At 43.2% G+C, this 18898-nt stretch overlaps 1 protein-coding gene across 2 annotated transcripts in view; it reads left to right on the top strand.

The window, feature by feature from the left end:
• Window positions 1-18898, top strand: part of b4galnt1a (beta-1,4-N-acetyl-galactosaminyl transferase 1a) — a 50083-nt gene that overhangs the window by 15351 nt on the left and 15834 nt on the right. For both annotated transcript variants that reach the window (XM_056239131.1, XM_056239137.1), the window contains exons 2-6: window positions 7488-7705; window positions 8013-8189; window positions 8595-8701; window positions 10031-10071; window positions 18455-18635. In XM_056239131.1, the coding sequence (XP_056095106.1) occupies window positions 7488-7705; window positions 8013-8189; window positions 8595-8701; window positions 10031-10071; window positions 18455-18635 (724 nt within the window). The remainder of the gene's footprint in view (window positions 1-7487; window positions 7706-8012; window positions 8190-8594; window positions 8702-10030; window positions 10072-18454; window positions 18636-18898) is intronic.

Genomic DNA, 18898 nt, shown 5'->3' with positions numbered 1-18898 from the left:
CCATGCGGGCCGCCGCCGCCGCTTCCCGCTCTCCCTCCCCGCCCCTGCCGGACATACAGTTGCCGCCGAGTGGCCGCTCTGTCGCTTCCGATGACGCCGCGGAGGAGAAGGATTCCTGTTCACTGCTCGCGTCAGACAGTGAAGAATGGTCATCTCTCGGATCCACGAGAGAGTCGGCGGGGATCCGCGCCGGGATAGAGGAGGAACTAATGCGCCTCCTCTCACAGGCCGTCGAACGCCTCGGTCTCGAGTGGTCTCCTCCACCCGAGCAGGCCCCGAACCGGATGGACGGCAGCTTTTTTCATCGGCGCTCGACCCCCGCGTGCAACCGGGCTGCCCCATTCCTGCCTGAACTTCACACAGAGCTGACGAAGTCCTGGAATGCCCCGCTCTCGGCTAGAAACCGCTCCGATATATCCGCCTCGCTGCGCTCGGTGGACGGAGCCGCCGAAAAAGGTTACTCAGCCATGCCGCCCGTTGAGGACTTGGTCGCCGCACACCTCTGCCCGCCCTCTGCTAGATGGCGCTCTTCCCCCACGCTTCCTTCGAAAGCTTGCAGAGCGACCTCGAGCTTTCATGCTCGTGCCTACGCCGCCGCCGGTCAGGCCGCCGCAGCGCTACATTCCATGTCTGTCCTCCAAGTGTTACAGAGCGATATTCTCCGTGAGTGGGCCGAAAGTGGTAGAAACCCCTCCCCCGCTGTCACGGATCTGAGAAGTGCTACGGACCTCGCCCTTCGCGCCACTAAAGCCGCCGCACAAGCTCTGGGGAGATGCATGGCCAGCCTTTGTGTAGCCGAGAGACACTTATGGCTCACGCTCGCCGACATGGGAGATTCTGAGCGCGCCGCGTTTCTTAACGCGCCCCTCTCCCCGACGGGCCTTTTTGGATCTGCTGTCACGGGAATCGTCGATCGCTTTTCCGAGGTCCAGAAAGCTACTCAGGCGATGAATTTGTTTCTGCCCCGCCGCGCTAGCTCTTCCGCGGGCCGCTCTCGCGAGCCTCCTGCCAGAGCTCCACCACAGCGCCCCCCTCCGCAGACTCAAACAGCCCAGCGCAGACAGGGCGGCCGCCCTCGCTCTCGCTCTGACAGCCGCCGCAGACCGCCGCCCCCACGGGGCCCGCGACCCAAGATCACGCTGAAGCCTGATCATCAGAAGTCTGCCTAGCAAAGTTAAGAAAACGACGGTGCTCTCCCGCTGCGGCCGGACCGCCGTCAAAGCTTCGCCCTCTGCCAGTCCCCGTTGTTTCGCCGACTGCTGTAGTGTTGACCGCCACAAACAAGCCGGTGTCCCAGCCCGCTTGCGAGCGACAAAAAGCCGTTTTTACGGCTACCCAGAGAAATCTCAAAAAGAGAAAATTTGCCAGTTGTGTAGAAAATGTGCCCACAATCATGTGCTCACCCATACACACAAGCATAACATATCCCGTGTCTCTCTCAGAGCCCCATCACATGAAACGGGCACAGCCCGCTCTAATATCAGAGAACATAAACACGCCCACGAGCTCGTGCGCGTGTCCCCTCTCTGCTCGCTCTGTTTCACGGCCCATAGACTCCTCTCTGAGTGCAAATCCCGTTGCCACACACATTCAAAGCGCGCCCACACACTGTGTCCAGCCCGCTATGTGCAGCAATCAGGGCGATATAGCCATTCGGCCACTAGCCGCATGCTCCAAAGCGTGGGAAGCCATTCCAGGCATTTCCCCGTGGGTGCTAAGCATTATAAAGAACGGCTATCTGCTACAGTTTCGCCGCCGCCCGCCTCGTGCGCGCGCGCGGCTCGAATCTACTGTCAGCCCGCTGGCCGCCGGCACGCTCCGCTCAGAAATTGCGACGCTGTTGCAAAAGGGCGCCATAGAGAGAGTCCCACCATCTATGACCGAGTCGGGGTTTTACGGCCGTTATTTTCTGGTTCCCAAGAAAGACGGTGGCCTCAGACCGATTTTAGATCTCAGGTCTTTGAACAAAGTGCTCATGAAGAGACCGTTCAAGATGCTCACTACCAGGAAACTCCTCGCGCAGGTGCGCCAGGGGGACTGGTTCATCTCTCTAGACCTGAAAGACGCCTATTTTCAGATCCAGATAAATCCCCGTCACAGGCCATTCTTACGTTTCGCCTTCGAGGGTCATGTTTATCAATACGCCGTTCTCCCGTTCGGCTTATCCCTGGCGCCCCGTACATTCACGAAGTGCATGGATACGGCGCTCGCCCCCCTGCGGAGCCAGGGGCTGCGCATATTGAATTATCTGGACGACTGGCTGATTTTGGCCCAATCACAGACGGAGCTTCTGTCGCACCGCGCAGTTCTCCTCGACCATCTGAAAACGCTGGGCCTCTCTGTCAACTGGACAAAGAGCTCCCTTCAACCCAGTCAATCGATTTCCTTTCTAGGAATAGATTTGAACTCGGTCACGATGACGGCTCGCCTGTCTACACAGCGCGCGCGCAGTGTACAGCGACTGGCCGCCTCGTTTCAGATGGGCACCCGCACACCTCTGAAAACTTTTCAGAGGATGCTGGGTTACATGGCCTCAGCCTCCGCTGTGCTTCAGCTGGGCCTTCTGCACATGCGTCCGCTTCAGCTTTGGTTAAACAGCCGTGTACCCCACCGCGCGTGGAACACGGGCCGCCAGCTGATCAGAGTTACGCAGACATGTCTCACGGCGCTGCAGCCATGGACAGTAGCAGAATGGTTTCGACAGGGCGTCACGATGGGGACCTTTTCCCGCCGAAAAGTCATCTCGACAGATGCATCCAACACGGGTTGGGGTGCAGTCTGCGAGGGCTCACCGGCCTTCGGCCATTGGTCGACACAGGAAAGCCCCTTACACATAAACTGTCTGGAAATGCTTGCGGTCGAGAACGCGCTTTCGCGCTTCCTCCCGCTCATTCGGGGACACCACGTCCTGATCCGTTCGGACAACATGGCTGTGGTCTCCTATCTCAACCGTCAGGGCGGTGTCAGGTCCAGGAATCTCTTCCTACTGACACACCGCATTTTAGTTTGGTCTCAGAGCCGCCTGCTCTCGCTCAGAGCGACGCATGTGCCGGGCCATCTGAACGACGGTCCAGACATACTGTCCAGGAACCTCATCTCCTCAGGAGAATGGTCCCTGAACACACAAACGGTCCAAATACTGTGGCGGCTATTCGGCAGAGCAGAGGTGGACCTCTTCGCGTCAGAAGAGAACGCTCACTGCCCGATATTTTTCTCAAGGAGCGAGGACGCGCTAGCCCAGGAATGGCCTCGCCGCCCGCTCTATGCATTCCCTCCGATCGCTCTGCTACCACAGGTAATTCAGAGGATCAGGGACACACGCCACTCGGTGCTCCTCATAGCCCTGCGTTGGGAGAGTCAGAATTGGGTTCCGGAGCTCACTCAGCTGTCACAGACAGCCCCGTGGCCCATCCCAGTCAGAGCAGATCTCCTCTCTCAAGCTCGCGGCACGATCTGGCACCCCCATCCACGGCGCTGGGCGCTACATGCATGGGTGATCAACGACTATCCGTCGATTTGCCAGAAGGAGTAAGAAACACTATCATACAGGCTAGAGCACCTTCCACGAGAAGGCTCTATGCGTCTAAATGGTCTGTGTTCTCAAAATGGTGCACCGACAAACATCTGGACCCACGGTCATGCGAGGTGCCGTCTTTGCTTGTTTTCCTTCAAGAGATGCTGGACAAGGGCAGGTCCCCCTCCACTCTCAATGTTTACTTGGCAGCCGTCGCGGCGTTCTCTGAACCCCGACGCGCTCAGTCCCTGGGCAAAGACGAGTTAGTCATCCGTTTTCTCAGGGGAGCTAAGAGGATGAACCCTCCGCGCCCCCCTTCGGTTCCTATCTGGGATCTTTCTATAGTTCTCGAAGCTATGAAAGCACCCCCGTTCGAACCGCTCGAGTCTGTGGACCTAAAATACCTCTCGCTCAAAACCGTTTTTCTGACGGCTCTGTCCTCAGTAAAACGCGTGGGGGATCTTCACGCGCTCTCATCCAGCGCCGCGTGTCTTGAGTTTGGACCGAATGATTCTGTTGTCATTCTCAAACCTAGACATGGCTATGTCCCGAAGGCGATTGGTACCCCGTTCAGGGCTCAGATTATTTCCCTATCGGCTCTGCCTTCATCCGATAGTGAGCGCGACGCCAATCTCCTCTGCCCGGTGCGGGCTCTGAGATTGTACACTACCCGCGCTGCCGCGTTCAGACGCGCTGAGCAGCTTTTCGTGTCGTTTGGGGGGCGCACCAAAGGTCTGGCCGCCTCTAAACAGACACTGTCTAGATGGATAGTAGACGCTATCGCCTCTGCTTACGCATCTAAATGCCTGCCCTGCCCTCTGGGCATCAGGGCGCACTCCACTAGAGGCATGGCCTCATCGTGGGCATGGTCCTGTGGAATTTCCATTCATGACATTTGTGTGGCCGCGGGATGGGCCTCCCCGTCCACTTTTGTCAGATTTTACAACTTGGAAGTTCCCGCCTTGCAGGCAAAATTACTAGCTGTCTAACGACCAGCTCCCTAAGAAGCTGCATTACTGGGAGTCCCTCACACAACCGGTTCGCCCCTTGTGCTCTCCTTAAATGCTTATACACTTCATGTGCCCGCTCTGCCGGCCTCATACATGCTTATGTATACACTTCATGTGCCCGCTCTGCCGGCCTCATAATACATTCACTCCACGTTAAAAATCCCCCGGTATCACCCTGGGATTCATGAGTGGATTCATAGCGCGCACGGCGTTGACCAGGTGTTCCCGCAGCGTAAGCTAGCTTACGCAATACGAGAGAACCTCTCGTAAGAGAACGAATCGGTTACCTAACGTAACCTCGGTTCTCTCTAGAAGAGGGAACGAGTATTGCGTTCCCGGCCGTGCTTGCGCTACTAGCGTTTCGCTTCACGCTGAAATAAATCAACATATAAGCCTGGGAGAGACTGTTATATACACCATAGCCACGCCCATTCTGGCAGGCCATGACGCAATCATGCGGGCGCCTCTCATTGGAAGCGGGTTCAGCCCCGCTCTCCTATAGGCTTAAGCAGTTCTCTCTGAGCGAACCAATGAGCTGCTAGCTAGCCTGCTCTAGGTCTGCCGCAGAGGAACTGCGTTGTCAATGGATACAAATTATGAAATAATTTTTTAGCTTCAAACTCTCAGCAAAGATGAATCTTTCCCGCAGCGTAAGCTAGCTTACGCAATACTCGTTCCCTCTTCTAGAGAGAACCGAGGTTACGTTAGGTAACCGATTCGTTTCTGCACTCTCTCTGCTTTCACCAATGCAAACACGATGATGTAAATACAGTAAGAGCTTCGTTGTGCAGTAACGTGCGTCATTGATTTCATAACGAGTTTGGCAAGTGTCCAGATAAACTCGCGCTGTGTGGAAAGATTGTTCTTTGATCGCTTTCTGTATATAATTTGTTCACAAATTAAATACGATTATTTTCATCCTACTAAAAGAAACGATGTGAAGCTGATATTTTAGTCACTGGCTTGACTTACTGATGCATAAACAGTATTGAACGATTTTGAGAGAAAGATTACCTGTCTGAACTTGAACAATTACACAGAAAGTGTTGCTTGGTAGCTCGATCCGAGGCCAGCTCTGTATTGGCCCAAGTTGAGGAAACAGGCGGTGAAATGTTTGGAAATTTCCAGAGAAAATAAAATTAACCCATTGTTTCTTCAGAGGCCCAGATGAAGGAACTAAAAAATACTTTTGTGTTCATGTGTACATCCACACTGAGCAACTGCCATGCTTCGGCTGCGCAGTTCCGCCTGGCATTGAGGGCTGGCATTATGCAAATATTTGGAGGCGTACATATTAATGATCCCGACTATTGCGTCACAGTCGGTATTGTGTGGAGAACCGACCGTTTTTCAGGGGTGTTTTTCATAAACGTGAATTAAATGAGAACGCGAAAACAGTCCAGTTTGAGATTCACTCTATGTCATGTCCATGCACTGAACTCTTGTTATTTGACTATACCAAGGTAAATTCAATTTTGAATTATAGGTCACCTTTAATGGCGTACTACGAGCGATATGAGAGATAACAGACGAGAGATACATCTCTGATGCATGTTAAAGTGCGTATTTTAACGTGCATCAGAGATGTTAGCTATCTCTCTTCTGGATTTGCAGTTCAAGAAATCACAAGGAAAGCGATACGCGCCTGACTTGTGTTGTCAGATCTTGCAAGCAAATCAGCAAACAAGCCCATAAAAAAATAAATGCTAAATGCTAGAAAACAAGATCGAAATATCGCGACCCACACCTGCTCACTTTAATAACATTATAAACTCGATCACTGTACATGAGCCAAGCTTAAACAGAATCCCCAAAACGCTTATAATAAGTGGACATGGAAATGCAAGCGCTCTGTGAAGCAGCCTTAAAGTTACCATTAAAACAAAATAGACCTTTATCACACTTCCTATATCCAGTATCGCTTCTTCCGGTACCATCACAACACAAATTAAAACCAATGGCTGAATCCTCTCGCTGATGTTACTGCAGTGTATCCAGCTGCTCTAATTGTAAACAACGACATCCTTACCTCAGTTTTCACGATTTCCCGACACAAAAGCATGGGTGAGACTGATATGGCGAAAAAATAGTCCTTCTAAAATAATATGCGGGAGTATGTTTGGTTGTAGCCTATAAGGATTTCGAAACTGAGGATGTTTACATCTCATATCTTCACCCTATAAATGTATTTCTTTATAAATTAATTTATTTCCCAACTAACCTGCCACAGTCCAGTGCTCGTCTTCTCATTAACAGTGTTTTTCTCATACTGATCATATTTCATACCGGTTGAATTAAAAAAAAATTTGTATGCGCGGTAACTGCCTCAAAGAAATTTAACGATGTTAAAAATTGAATTAATCGTAAACCGTAACACGTTGACAGCGCGACTGGTTTGAATATAAAGAATTTTGGCATACGTGCATGTGAATTGCATGATTGTCAATGAAAATGAGAGAACTCATAACATTTGAGCTTAAAAAACAATATACAAGTACTGTGAATGTTAAGTCACAAGTGTCTAATGTTTTATGGTTTAATGTATACTTTCATAGTGTTTTATTTATTTATTTATTTAAACTTTTTGATCATTTGAGTTTTGGTATAGAAAATGGATACATGGATGCAAAGACGTGCTCTCCACTGACTAAGCTGCTAGTTCCATAACACTGAAGAGAAATGCAAAAATAAGAAAATTAGGTCCTTGTTTTGTTTTTTAACTGACGCTGCAGTTGGTTGGTTGGTTGGGTTTAATCATCTACTTTGAGAATCAGAATTCTGTACTGATCAGAATACAAGATGAATGCAAAGCAGTGACCGGACTGGTTAATTTTTATAGGCCTAACTAATAATTATCATTAATATCAACCGTATCCTGAAGATAATGTGTATGTTTTCAAAATGACTCTAGCTCTAAATGCGTATGTGATAGCCAATACCTCTCCTGTCTTTTTGTGCTTTAGGCAATTATGCGTTTCTCACACAAGAAATCAGTGGTGGTTTTGCTGGTGGTCTTGCCGCTCACAGCCATGCTCATTTACCACTGGAATTCATACACCATTACAACGATTAATGTGCTACAGGGAGACGACTCTTTAAACGTGCTACTAGAGGAAAGGATACGAAGCATGGACCGTGGAAATGACCACATCCCTTACCATATCAAAGATGGCATGTCAAAGTAAGATACACTCAAACTTGTCTGCCAGCTTTGCATAGCTACAGTACAAAATCACTTCCTGATCAGGACATATTGCAGATGTATTTTGGGATTCAGTGACACTGGAAAAAGGTCTTCTGTTTTCAGGCTGGAAATTTAAAACATAATTTGAAATGAAAATCTCCACATTAACGATCATAGTGGCACTTCTTCCACTTTATACTTTTTTTCTTATTTTTTTATTTTGTTGCACATGGAATGAATGGCATGATTTATGGCTAAATTTAAGCCCATAATTTTATATATTTATTTTTTTACTTTTTACCAGGTTACTTGCTGTTAATGGGTGTGTTTGTGAAGGCGACAAACCAGGCATTAATTTTCCATTCGCCCATCTGCTGTTCCCTCAAGTATCAGCTTCACAGCTACATGCATTTCTCCAAGATTCAGACCAGCAAAAAGCAAAGCAATACAGAAATAAAGAGTATCGCAGTTTCAATAAGAGGTGGACCATCATTTCACTATTTCAACATTAAAAAAAATGCCGTTGCTCATTTTGAGTACAGTTTTTGTAAAAAGATACAATTGTTTTGTGTTTTTCTTTGTCTCTTTACCCACTAAAGGGAGAGTTCACTCAAATATGAAAAGTCTGTCATGCTTTACTCACCCTCGTGTAATTTGAAAACAGTATGACTATCTTCTGTAGAACACAAAATAAGGTATTTGAAGAATGTTGGGGTCCAAACTACATTGGACACCAATGAATTTCATTGTAAAGATAAAAAAAAGTCCTAATTGTTCCACTGTATTTGGAATAAAATGAAGATATAATGACAGAATTTTCATTTTGTGTGAACTATTTCTTTAATTAGGACCTTAACTGTTAAATTAATAGTGTTTCTCTATTCAGGACGCATACAGCTGCAGACTCACTTATCTTATCTGAAGCTAACAGCCCTCTTCAGTACCCTACACAGGGTGTGGAAGTCAGACCAACAAGGACGATTCTAATTCCTGGTAAAACACAAAATGTTTTTATGATATAATAGACAGAAGATAAACAGAATTCTCTGGCTTGTCATAAGCTGGTTTCACCACGTGGTTACCATTTCAATTTTTTTTATTTTTTTTTTATGTCATTTCCAATCAGATGCGGACTTAAAGGAGAACTCCGGCGCAAAATGAACCTTTGGTCTAATAAAACATTGGTAGTCAACCGTTCTCTGAGATTTGTTTTCATGATAATCGAATGTAAAGTGTTGTATCTCTAAAAACTGTTTAGCGTATAACGCTAGTAATGGGGGCATCTATTAAGTAAAAATAAATCGCTAGTTTATACCACTAACAAGACTCAAAATAGCCCCACACGAACACAGTAACATAATGAGGGTCCCACATGCAAAACAAAGCATTGAGAACTTTGTAAGTGTACAGACCGTTTAATAAGAAGATATTTAATGAAGACAGTCCACTTCGTGTATACAGACAGGAGCCATCTTTGGAAAACAGTCTCGACTAATCAAACCACGAACGACGTGCTAAGTGAGCTGAACTGTATGAAGTTCAGTGAACTTCTGAACTGTATGAATGGCGTTCGTGGTTTGATTAGTCGAGACTGTTTTCCAAAGATGGCTCCTGTCTGTATACACGAAGTGGACTGTCTTTATCTTTATCTTCTTATTAAACGGTCTGTACACTTACAAAGTTCTCAATGCTTAGTTTTGTATGTAGGGACCCTCATTATGTTACTGTGTTCGTGTGGGGCTATTTTGAGTCTTGTTAGTGGTATAAACTAGCGATTTATTTTTACTTAATAGATGCCTCCATTACTAGCGTTATACGCTAAACAGTTTTTAGAGATAAAACTCTTTACATTCGATTATCATGAAAACAAATCTCAGAGAACGGTTGACTATACCAATGTTTTATTAGACCAAAGGTTCATTTTGCGCCGGAGTTCTCCTTTAAGTCAAATTTCTGTTACCATTTCGAAATTCAGATGTGGGTGGGTAATTTCTAAATCACACGAGGTCCGGACCCCAGATAATACTAATCCAGTGCGAATAATTATTTAGTATCTGTCTTGAGCTGAATTACCTGAGAACGTAATTTCCATTCTACAGGAAACAAAGCATTATTATTTTTTTTACATTTTAATATGCCTGTTTGTCTTCTACATAATAGCCATTTTAACACCTGCCTGGTTTGCGATAAATTTGCATCAAAGATTATGATCAGTAAAACTTTTTTTTTTTTTTTTTGCATATAAGCTATATATATATATGTGTGTGTGTGTGTAAAGCACAAGACTACACATTGCGTCTGTTAATGTTCTGTTCTGTACAGGTTTGAGTCTGAACCAAATACACAAAGTGGACCATTATTTGGTAAGACGATCAATCTGGTTGCTTCATAAATGGCAATTCATTACATATATTTTTGCTAAACTATTAATTTAATGTATAGTCTGTTTTGGTTTCATGTTACATGTGATTCCCTTTCCCTCATGTGATCCTGCCATGTGCTTCTCTAGCCTGTTAAGTGTCACCCCCCCTTTTTTTGAATATACATGAAAATGCACATTTCGAACTTAAATGGTTGTAATTCAAGAATGCTTTGGAATATAGACGTAAGATTGGTCTCGTTTTAAAGAAGACATTTGGCAGTTTTTTGTAGAAGTGAAATAATTTAAGAAAGTGAAACAGAAAAAAAGTTATAGAAGTTTGAGTTTATGAAAATGTACAATGTAAAAAATGTAATTATTCATATTTTATATAAAATAAATATATTTTCAAAACCTGGGTGACTCTAAAACTGCAAAGAAAATCAAAGGCAAAAATCTGAACAAGTTGTGTTTCAAATTTTAGGATGATATCTAAAAAAATGAGCTTTCAGTAAGATTTTGTTTGGGCGCAGTACCAAACTTTTTCACTAGATGACAACCAGACTCCATTACTGCCCATATTAGGGCGCCTCCATTTCCATGTGTTTTGAGTGATATGAACCATTATTTCCACAATTTTCATACAATTTATGAAGTAGACATCCTATTCAGAAGTAATATGAGAAGTTTGGCAGATTTTGATATGAATTCAACATCTAAGAAACATAAAAAGAACAAGTATGTGCGTTATAACTTCCTGCCACATCACAAATGGTGAATCTAGAATTGTTTTCTTTATATTAAAAAAAATTCAGACCTTTTTTTTATAAAATAATTGAATGGATGCTATATTTTGAACTCTTGGCATGAAAACAAACTGAGGTTTCTACCCTTCTTTCATGATTTTTCATGTTCATCACTATATTTCAGAATAAAGGTCTAAACACGCCTTAGGAGTATGAAAATATTCTTGTTGCAAATTGATAAATTGCGGCTCCTCTGTAATTTATTTTGAAAATCACCACATATGGAAACTAGAGATTGTAAGCTTTCAAATTATATATAGTTTGTCAAGATTAGTTTAGGTTTAGTTTATATTACTGTTTTAAAAACATTAATGGATTGGGCCCACCGGTGGGCCGGTGACACTTAGAGGCTAATCTCTTGTCTTGTTGTCTTGATTATGTTCACTGGTGTGTCTTTTAGTCACTAGAGCTTGTTCATTAAGCCCTCATGTTTGCCATGTGTCTCTGTCTTGTTTGTGTAACCACTGTTTGGTGAGTTTTCTGTTAATTTTTAAGTTTATAGCTCCATGTCAAGTCTTTGTTTATTTTGAGTTTGTTCATGTTTGTATACAAATAAATACTGCACTTGGGTTCTTCAAACTTGTCATCAATGGAATCATTTTATATATATATATATATATATATATATATTAGTCATTATTTACTCGCCCTCATGCATTCCAAACCTGTATTCCGTTACAGCTTTGATTCATACAATGGTGACCATGGGCTGTTAAATGGTTAGTTCACCCAAAAATGAAATTTCTGTCATTAATTACTCACCCTCGTGCCGTTCCAAACCCGTAAGACCTTCATTCATCTTCGGAACACAAATGAAGATATTTTTGATGAAATCCAAGAGCTTTCTGACCAACATCATAACCACTTTCAAAAGCCCAGAAAGGTAGTGAAGACGTCATTAAAATAGTCCACGTGACTACAGTGTTCCAACTAGGGCTGCACGATTTGGGGGGAAATGTCATATTGCGATTTATTGAGGTCAATATTGCGATATGCGATTGCGATATAATAAACAAATGGTTTCATGAGTCAACTTGCTTGGTTCTAAAGCAAAATGCACACACAGATTAGTGATAATTCTGAAATGTGTATTTCTCAACTCAAACTAGCAACAACTAAATGATTGATAACTATAATGATCAATAAGCCATTGATGTCTGGATAAAAAATAATTTAATTTGAATTTAAGTGAACTTCAAACAATCCTTACATAAACCCATGATAAATGTCATATTTACCTGTGCTCTTCCTGTCTACAGGTAGGACATATACAGAAATTGAATAAAGTTATCAAACAGTCTGCGCTGCATAAATTATAAATTATATGGACTAAACTCCTATTTAAAGCTTCAAGTTCTTTGGTCAAGAGCAGTGAGTGTTTTTCTCTGTTCTCTTTGTTCTTTGATTAACTTTACTGACAGAAAGCATTATTGGATGCTGGCCCTTTAAGAGTTGCTGACAGAGACGCGGATCTCACACTCGCCTTATTCTCTCACAACTCTTTACGACCATCATAAGACTGCTCTTATGTTATGAAGACACTCGACAAATGATATTTTGGCATAATTGTGTGTGTTGTTCGTTCACTTCAAGCAGAAAGAGAACTGTATTCTGGCGCGCGGTCTGTGCATGCGCATTATGGCGCGCGTCTTTCAGTCAGGACATTCACAGGCAGCGCGCTCTCTTTTGACTTGTTTCGCTGAATGGTTTAAAGCATTCGCATGAATAAGAGCGGGATCATGTAACACTAGCCAAAGGATGACAAAAAATAACAGATGCTGCGTTAACAGCCCTAATTTGTTTATATAAAATCGCAGTATTTTGCGTCATATAATCGCATAGGCTTGACATCGCGATTACGATTGCGATATGATTAATCGTGCAGCACTAGTAGGTACATTCACCGCAGAGGTCTGTTTTTCAACAGTAACAACATTGTAGCTTGATTGTCCTTGAAGGAGTGTGGAATCATGGGAGTCGTCATCTTCACCTCCACAGCCCATGAAATCAGTACGAAGGGAGCAGAAATCATGTTCATGAATGAGGAAGCACACTGTATTCATAGCTTAGCTGTGCACTGCATCTGACTCAGAGCTACAGGGTGTATGCTTCCCCTGCCAAACTACACTCGTTTTAATATTAGTCCTATGGTTATACAACATGCTTGTATAAGATTTTTGTTGCCGCTAGTCTGAGCTAGTGCTGCATGGTGTATGCTTCTCCTAACAACCTACACTAGTTTTAGCAATAGTTCTTTCATTATACAACATGCTTGTTGTATCGGTTTTGTTGCCGCTAGTCTGAGCTATTGCTGTAGGGTGTATGCTTCCCCGGCCAAACTGCACAAGTTTTAGCAAGGGTTCTGTGGTTATACAACATGCTTGTTGTATCAGTTGTTGCTGCTAGTCGGAGCTATTGCTGTAGGGTGTATGCTTCCCCTGCCAAACTACATTAGTTTTAGCAATAGTTCTGTGATTTTATACAACATTCTTGTTGTATCAGATTTTGCTGCCGCTAGGGGTGTAAGCTTCCCCCAATAGATCCCATCAATTGGTAAATTGGCTACAGAAACACGCTTGTTGCAATGTGTCCTTGCTTGCTCCAGCTGGGGTGATTCTTCACCCATTAAATTGGATCTATAGTGCTCAACATATGCCGCTAACATCAGGATGTATTAAACGTTCTATCAGCCTCAGTCGTGTTGGAGGTAGGGTATTTTTTTTTTTTTTTTAAAAGAAGAAAAAAAGTGTTTTCTTGGTTTCTACAGAAGTAAACTACAACCAACTATAACAAGGTTATGACATAATTGACAGGTGCAGTTTTTGCAAACCTACATATTTTTGCCTAAATATATCTAAGTGTCAGATTCACGCTTGTTGCATTAAAACTTCCAGCTGTATTAATGACGTGCTGCTTAATTCTACGTGAACTGGAAGTTTCCACCAACATTACTCCATTATTGTGACGTATTTCCAATGAAAAGGATAATTAAAAAGGAAATCTCCATCTCATCGCTAGCTTACAGTCGTCACTCAAAATAAACTGGAACTGGCCTGGGAATATACCACCACAAGCAAGCAGCTGATTCATTTTGATATTTCAATTTTCACTTCTTCATTTCAGACAGCATGTCATTCATGGCAATATGCATGTTTACTGCTTAAGCATTTCGGGTATTGACAACATGCTTGTTGCTATGGCTGATGCGGGAATTGGCAACATGCTCGTTTAGGTCATCCAGGTAAGGGCAACATGCTTGTTGCTTAAGGCTTTCCGGTATTGTTGGTAACATGCTGTTGCTCAAGTTTTTCAGGTATTGGCTACATGCTTGTTCCTTTGGCTCACTCAGGTAAATGCAAAAGCATCCAGAATTGTGCTGTCAGTTGGGTTTGGGGGATATTGGCATATGGTTTTGTTTTGGGGGGTTATTGCTAGGCTGCATGGATGCGCAGGGAGTTCTTGCCCAGAATGGAACCATACCTCCAATCCAAACTGTATGCTAATTGTCAATCGTATTTGACGATAGTGGTCCTGACAGAAATCAAGCGTAGCGTCAGTTCTGGCAGGTCACGTTAGTCAAGCTCGCAACAGCTGACTCTCAGCTGATCCACGTCTACCTATAGGAATACGACGCCTATCACTGTATACATATAAGCTCCTATCATATTATTAGCAGCTATTGTGTTTCTCAGGAGCTAATTACCCTCCTCCATCCCCAGCTCCTCTCGCCCAGTCAGCATTTGGCATTCTGATTCCCCTTGAATCAGAATAAATTCTCGAATTATGTTGTATTTTAAAATCTTGAATTAATGATATCTGCAATACATTCATGTTGGTTCGGTTTACCCTAAGGGGGGTTATTGCTGCTCTCCCTGCTCTTATCCTTGCTAGGCTGCATGGATGGTGCCAGTCGGTTGGAGGAATCATACACCACTGATTTATTGCAAAGAGTTTCGGGAGGGATGGTGTCCTGTTGAGACACGCTTCTAAGTCATTTTCTTCTTTTCCTGCTGATTAGGTAATGTCCACATGGGATTCTGTTCTCATTTTGACCACAAAGCTGCAACGTTCACAAGGAATTTCACCCAAGGGTGTTGAAGCTGGAGCATAATTTTCCATGCACCAAGGAGGAGTAGCTGAAGTTAGGTTGCAGGATGGTAATCCAGGAATGCAACACAGAGAAGCTGGGAGAGATGTGATGTTTTAATATGTATTCTTGTTGTATTCCACTGTCATGAACTTTGAAAAAGGTACATGTGTCACAGTTGGAGATGGGGTGTGCCACCCATGTGATTCCTGCTCCTACTGAAGGTGGGTATGGCATGCAAATGTTCTTTCCACCAAACAAGGCGTTTTTGACACATTCACTAGCTATAAGAATATGTTGTCTCTGGAGTCTACACTTTGTGCGATGTCCATGATGGTTACTAGTATGACAGTCTTGATCATGTTGATGGATCACTGAAGTTCCCGTATGTGAGTCTCTGCGTTGTTGTTTTTTAAAATTATTTTGTGATGGTTGGCTCGGCAGTGGGTCTAGTTGTTTTCTAGAGCTTGTGGCTTCATACGCAGGTGAGGAGGTCGGTGCATATGGGTCTCGGGACAGCCATCAAGTGGTATCTGCACAGAGTAAGAAAAAAAACAAGACAGTAGAGCAGTATTTGTTCAAACACTAGGGTTGTATCATTTTCCGAGTCTGCTGTTGTTGTTCCTTCTTTCCCTATTTCTTAATTCCTGCGACACCTAAAGAACAGTGAGGTAAGGATGGACTAGTGGATGGGGAAGGCCTATGAGGGAGTCTTCACCGCAGGGTTGGCCCCCGAAGCCTGTTGCATTCGGTTCTTCCCTTGGCTCCTCACTGGTCCATGTCCTATCTTATCCCTGTCGGTAGGGGAACAACTTTACAGTGTGACACATGAGTCCAGGTTTTCCTTCCCTGACACAACACTGCAGCTGCTGTAAATATAACACATCTCTGGACTGTTTCGGTGGCTACCTTTCTGAATTTTGGATTCCACCATTGATTTGAGAACCTGTGATTCATCATAAAGCCTAAGTGTTCATGGACATAAACCACAAAGGGTCTATCAGATTGTGCAATTCCTAATGCTGGTGCTTGACATAGTGCTCTCTTCAAATCATTGAAAGCTTTGCGATGAAATTCTTCCATACAAACTGTATTGAAATCTTTAACATGGCCTTTCAACAAGTCATAGAGCGGCTGCGCAATCGAGGCATAGTCTTCAATCCAAGGGCTACAGTAACCTGCTGTTCCTAAAAATGATCTGAGTGTTTTAATGGTAGTAGGCGGAGGTATGGCTTGTATTGAAACGGCTCGATCCTGTGTAATGGATCTATTTCCTGTACCAATTGTTTGACCCAGAAACATGACTTGATTTTTAGCAATTTGAGCTTTGTGAAAGCTGCATTTGTGTCCTTTTTTTTCTGTAAATAGTCCAACAATGCTGCCAATTCAGTTTGATGTACCTCGTGATCTGTTGGGGCAATCAAAATTTCATCGACATATTGAATCACAGTGGACTGTTTGACAGGACATTATGGGTCACACAAATCACGTCTTACAGCCTGATGGTATATTGTCGGGGAATTCTGAAATCCCTGTGGCAACCGTGTCCACTGGTATTGCTCAGTCAACTGCGAAAGCTAACCATGTCTGGCTGTCAGAGTGTAAGGGTACAGAAAAGAATCCATTAGACATATCAATTACTGAAAAAAACGTACAATCTAATGGTAAGTCATTACAAATTGTAGATGGATCTGCTACTGTTTTTTTATTATTTTTTTATCAATATATTAATTGGCTACTCTGTAGTCTATGGTGAGTCTCCATGTCCCATTGGATTTCTTGATGGGCCATATGGGTGAGTTACAGGGACTGTTGGTTTTAACTAGCACTCCTTGCTTCAGCAACTTTACTACAATCGGTTTGATTCCCTGTATAGCTTCCTTACTGATCGGATATTGTTTGGTAACCAGAGGTGGAGTTCCTGTCAATTTGACTGTTTCTACGCCTGTCAAAAACCCGCAATCATCCTTGTTTTTAGCCCAAATTGGATGATTATGTAAGAAAGCATACTCTTGCGTTATTGGTAGAAACTTGTGCTGAGGAAAGATTTATGGTAGCAGATTCTGAGGACCTGTCTAAAGTTAGATGTACTTGTCTCAGGAGATCCATGCCTAAAATTGCACCTGTATTTAATGGAGCACATAGCAATTTTGTAGTCAGAGTTTTCAGGCCTAATTGTACCTCTATGGGCGGGGTTTCATACAAAACAGAATCTTCACCTATTACGCCAGTTAAACAAAGTTTAGTTTTCTTATACGGGAGGTTTAAACCTTTAGTCAATTTTGTAGGAATTACTGTAATTTCTGCACCTTTATCAAGCAAAAAGTCTCTTTCTGTTGTATGGCACCTTTCACAAAACACAATTAGTTTTTTTCCTGTTCTTGTTGTGCTCTTAGAAGAGCCTGAGCGAGCTGTCCTAAAGTTTCATTGGACACTGGCGGAACTACTTCAGGGTTGTAGGCGGGCTAAGGAGCAGAATTCTGGATAGTATTTCCTCTACTATCTTGCGTCTTCTTCCTACACTCTTCCTCCCAAAGCTCTTTCTCAGAGCTTGAAGTTTCAATCTGGATTAAGGTGAGGAGCTCTATCCGAGTCATGGCACCAAAACAGTAGGAAATTCAGAAGCGAAGACCAGGAGACTTGGTTGTATTTTCAGCAGGATTCTTTATTTAGAACACGAGCTGTCGGTAGCTGCAGTCTAAGGCCGTGTACATTGTAGTTTATATACATTTCAATGGGGAGGGATTTACATAGAGGTGGAGACACTCTGAACAAAGCATTTAAATTAAGTAGAGTTAGCTCGTTACTGGAATTTCCCCAGCCCTGATCTCATCAGCATATCAGTGTCATTCACATGAATAGATCCTAATCCAATCAGCCTGACAGTATCGCCCATACCTTCACATTATTATCGCTTAACTTGGGACAATGACACTGTTCAGGAGGTGCATAAAGACAAAAGGTTAATGTCAGACACCTGGGTTGCTTGATTTAATCTTCTTTGAATCTCATCATTTATACCTCAATGTAAAACGCAATGTTCAGAACTTTCTCAGTTTATATACTATTGTATTGGAACCTAGATGTAACATTTTATAAATTTGTAATCCAACAATAATTATTTGAGAATGAATATAATGACTTATATTTTGGTCTGTTTCTCACACAAACCTATCATGTGACTTCAGATATTAATCTATCACAAAAATTAGCTTGGAGTACTTTTATGAATCTTGTTAGCCCATGGTCAGTAAACTCTTGTATATAAAATATTCTTGATTCATGCATGCATGCTCCAGAATACACGTTTGAAATGAGGGTAAATTTACACAATTATAATTTTTGGGCTGGAATATCCCATAAATGGATATTTTATTCAAAGAAAGCTACATGACTGAGGGGGTGAATTTGTTCTATGATGAAAAGTTCTAAGATGAGAGTCATTTAGTTCAAAAGTTATCATGACCCTATTATTCATACAATATCATTTGCAGGTAGATCTGAATGCTACAATGGGAACATTTAATACGGCAGCGCTGGTTGATGGAGTGCAAGTCAAAGGGGAAGGAGAGATGCATATTAGTTTTATGAGCAGATCTCTGGCATCACTAAACAGACAGCTTGAGTTTGTTACCTACACAAACACACTGTTCCATCCCAACACAGCAGATGTAGGTGAGACTCCAGAACACATTCTTTAAATCTAATATGGTTAAATCTGTTATGTTCTTTAATTCAGCAATAATAAAAAAATTTAACATCCACAATTGGGTATAATGAATTCAGATGTTTGTTATGCAAACAACAACACAATGTATTATCTCATTGGCTTGGCTAAAAAACAGTTTGCTCTCAGAAACATGTTTTCTGCTCCATCTACAATTACAACAAACCCCAGCACTGAGCAAACAGCTTCATGATTGCCTTTATGACTGTAC

Source organism: Rhinichthys klamathensis, unplaced genomic scaffold (assembly GCF_029890125.1).
Source record: "Rhinichthys klamathensis goyatoka isolate OS25496 unplaced genomic scaffold, OSU_Roscu_1.1 h1tg000020l_1, whole genome shotgun sequence".
NCBI lineage: Eukaryota > Metazoa > Chordata > Actinopteri > Cypriniformes > Leuciscidae > Rhinichthys > Rhinichthys klamathensis.
The sequence above is the reverse complement of the archived record's forward strand: the minus strand, read 5'-3'. Positions and strand labels throughout refer to the sequence as shown.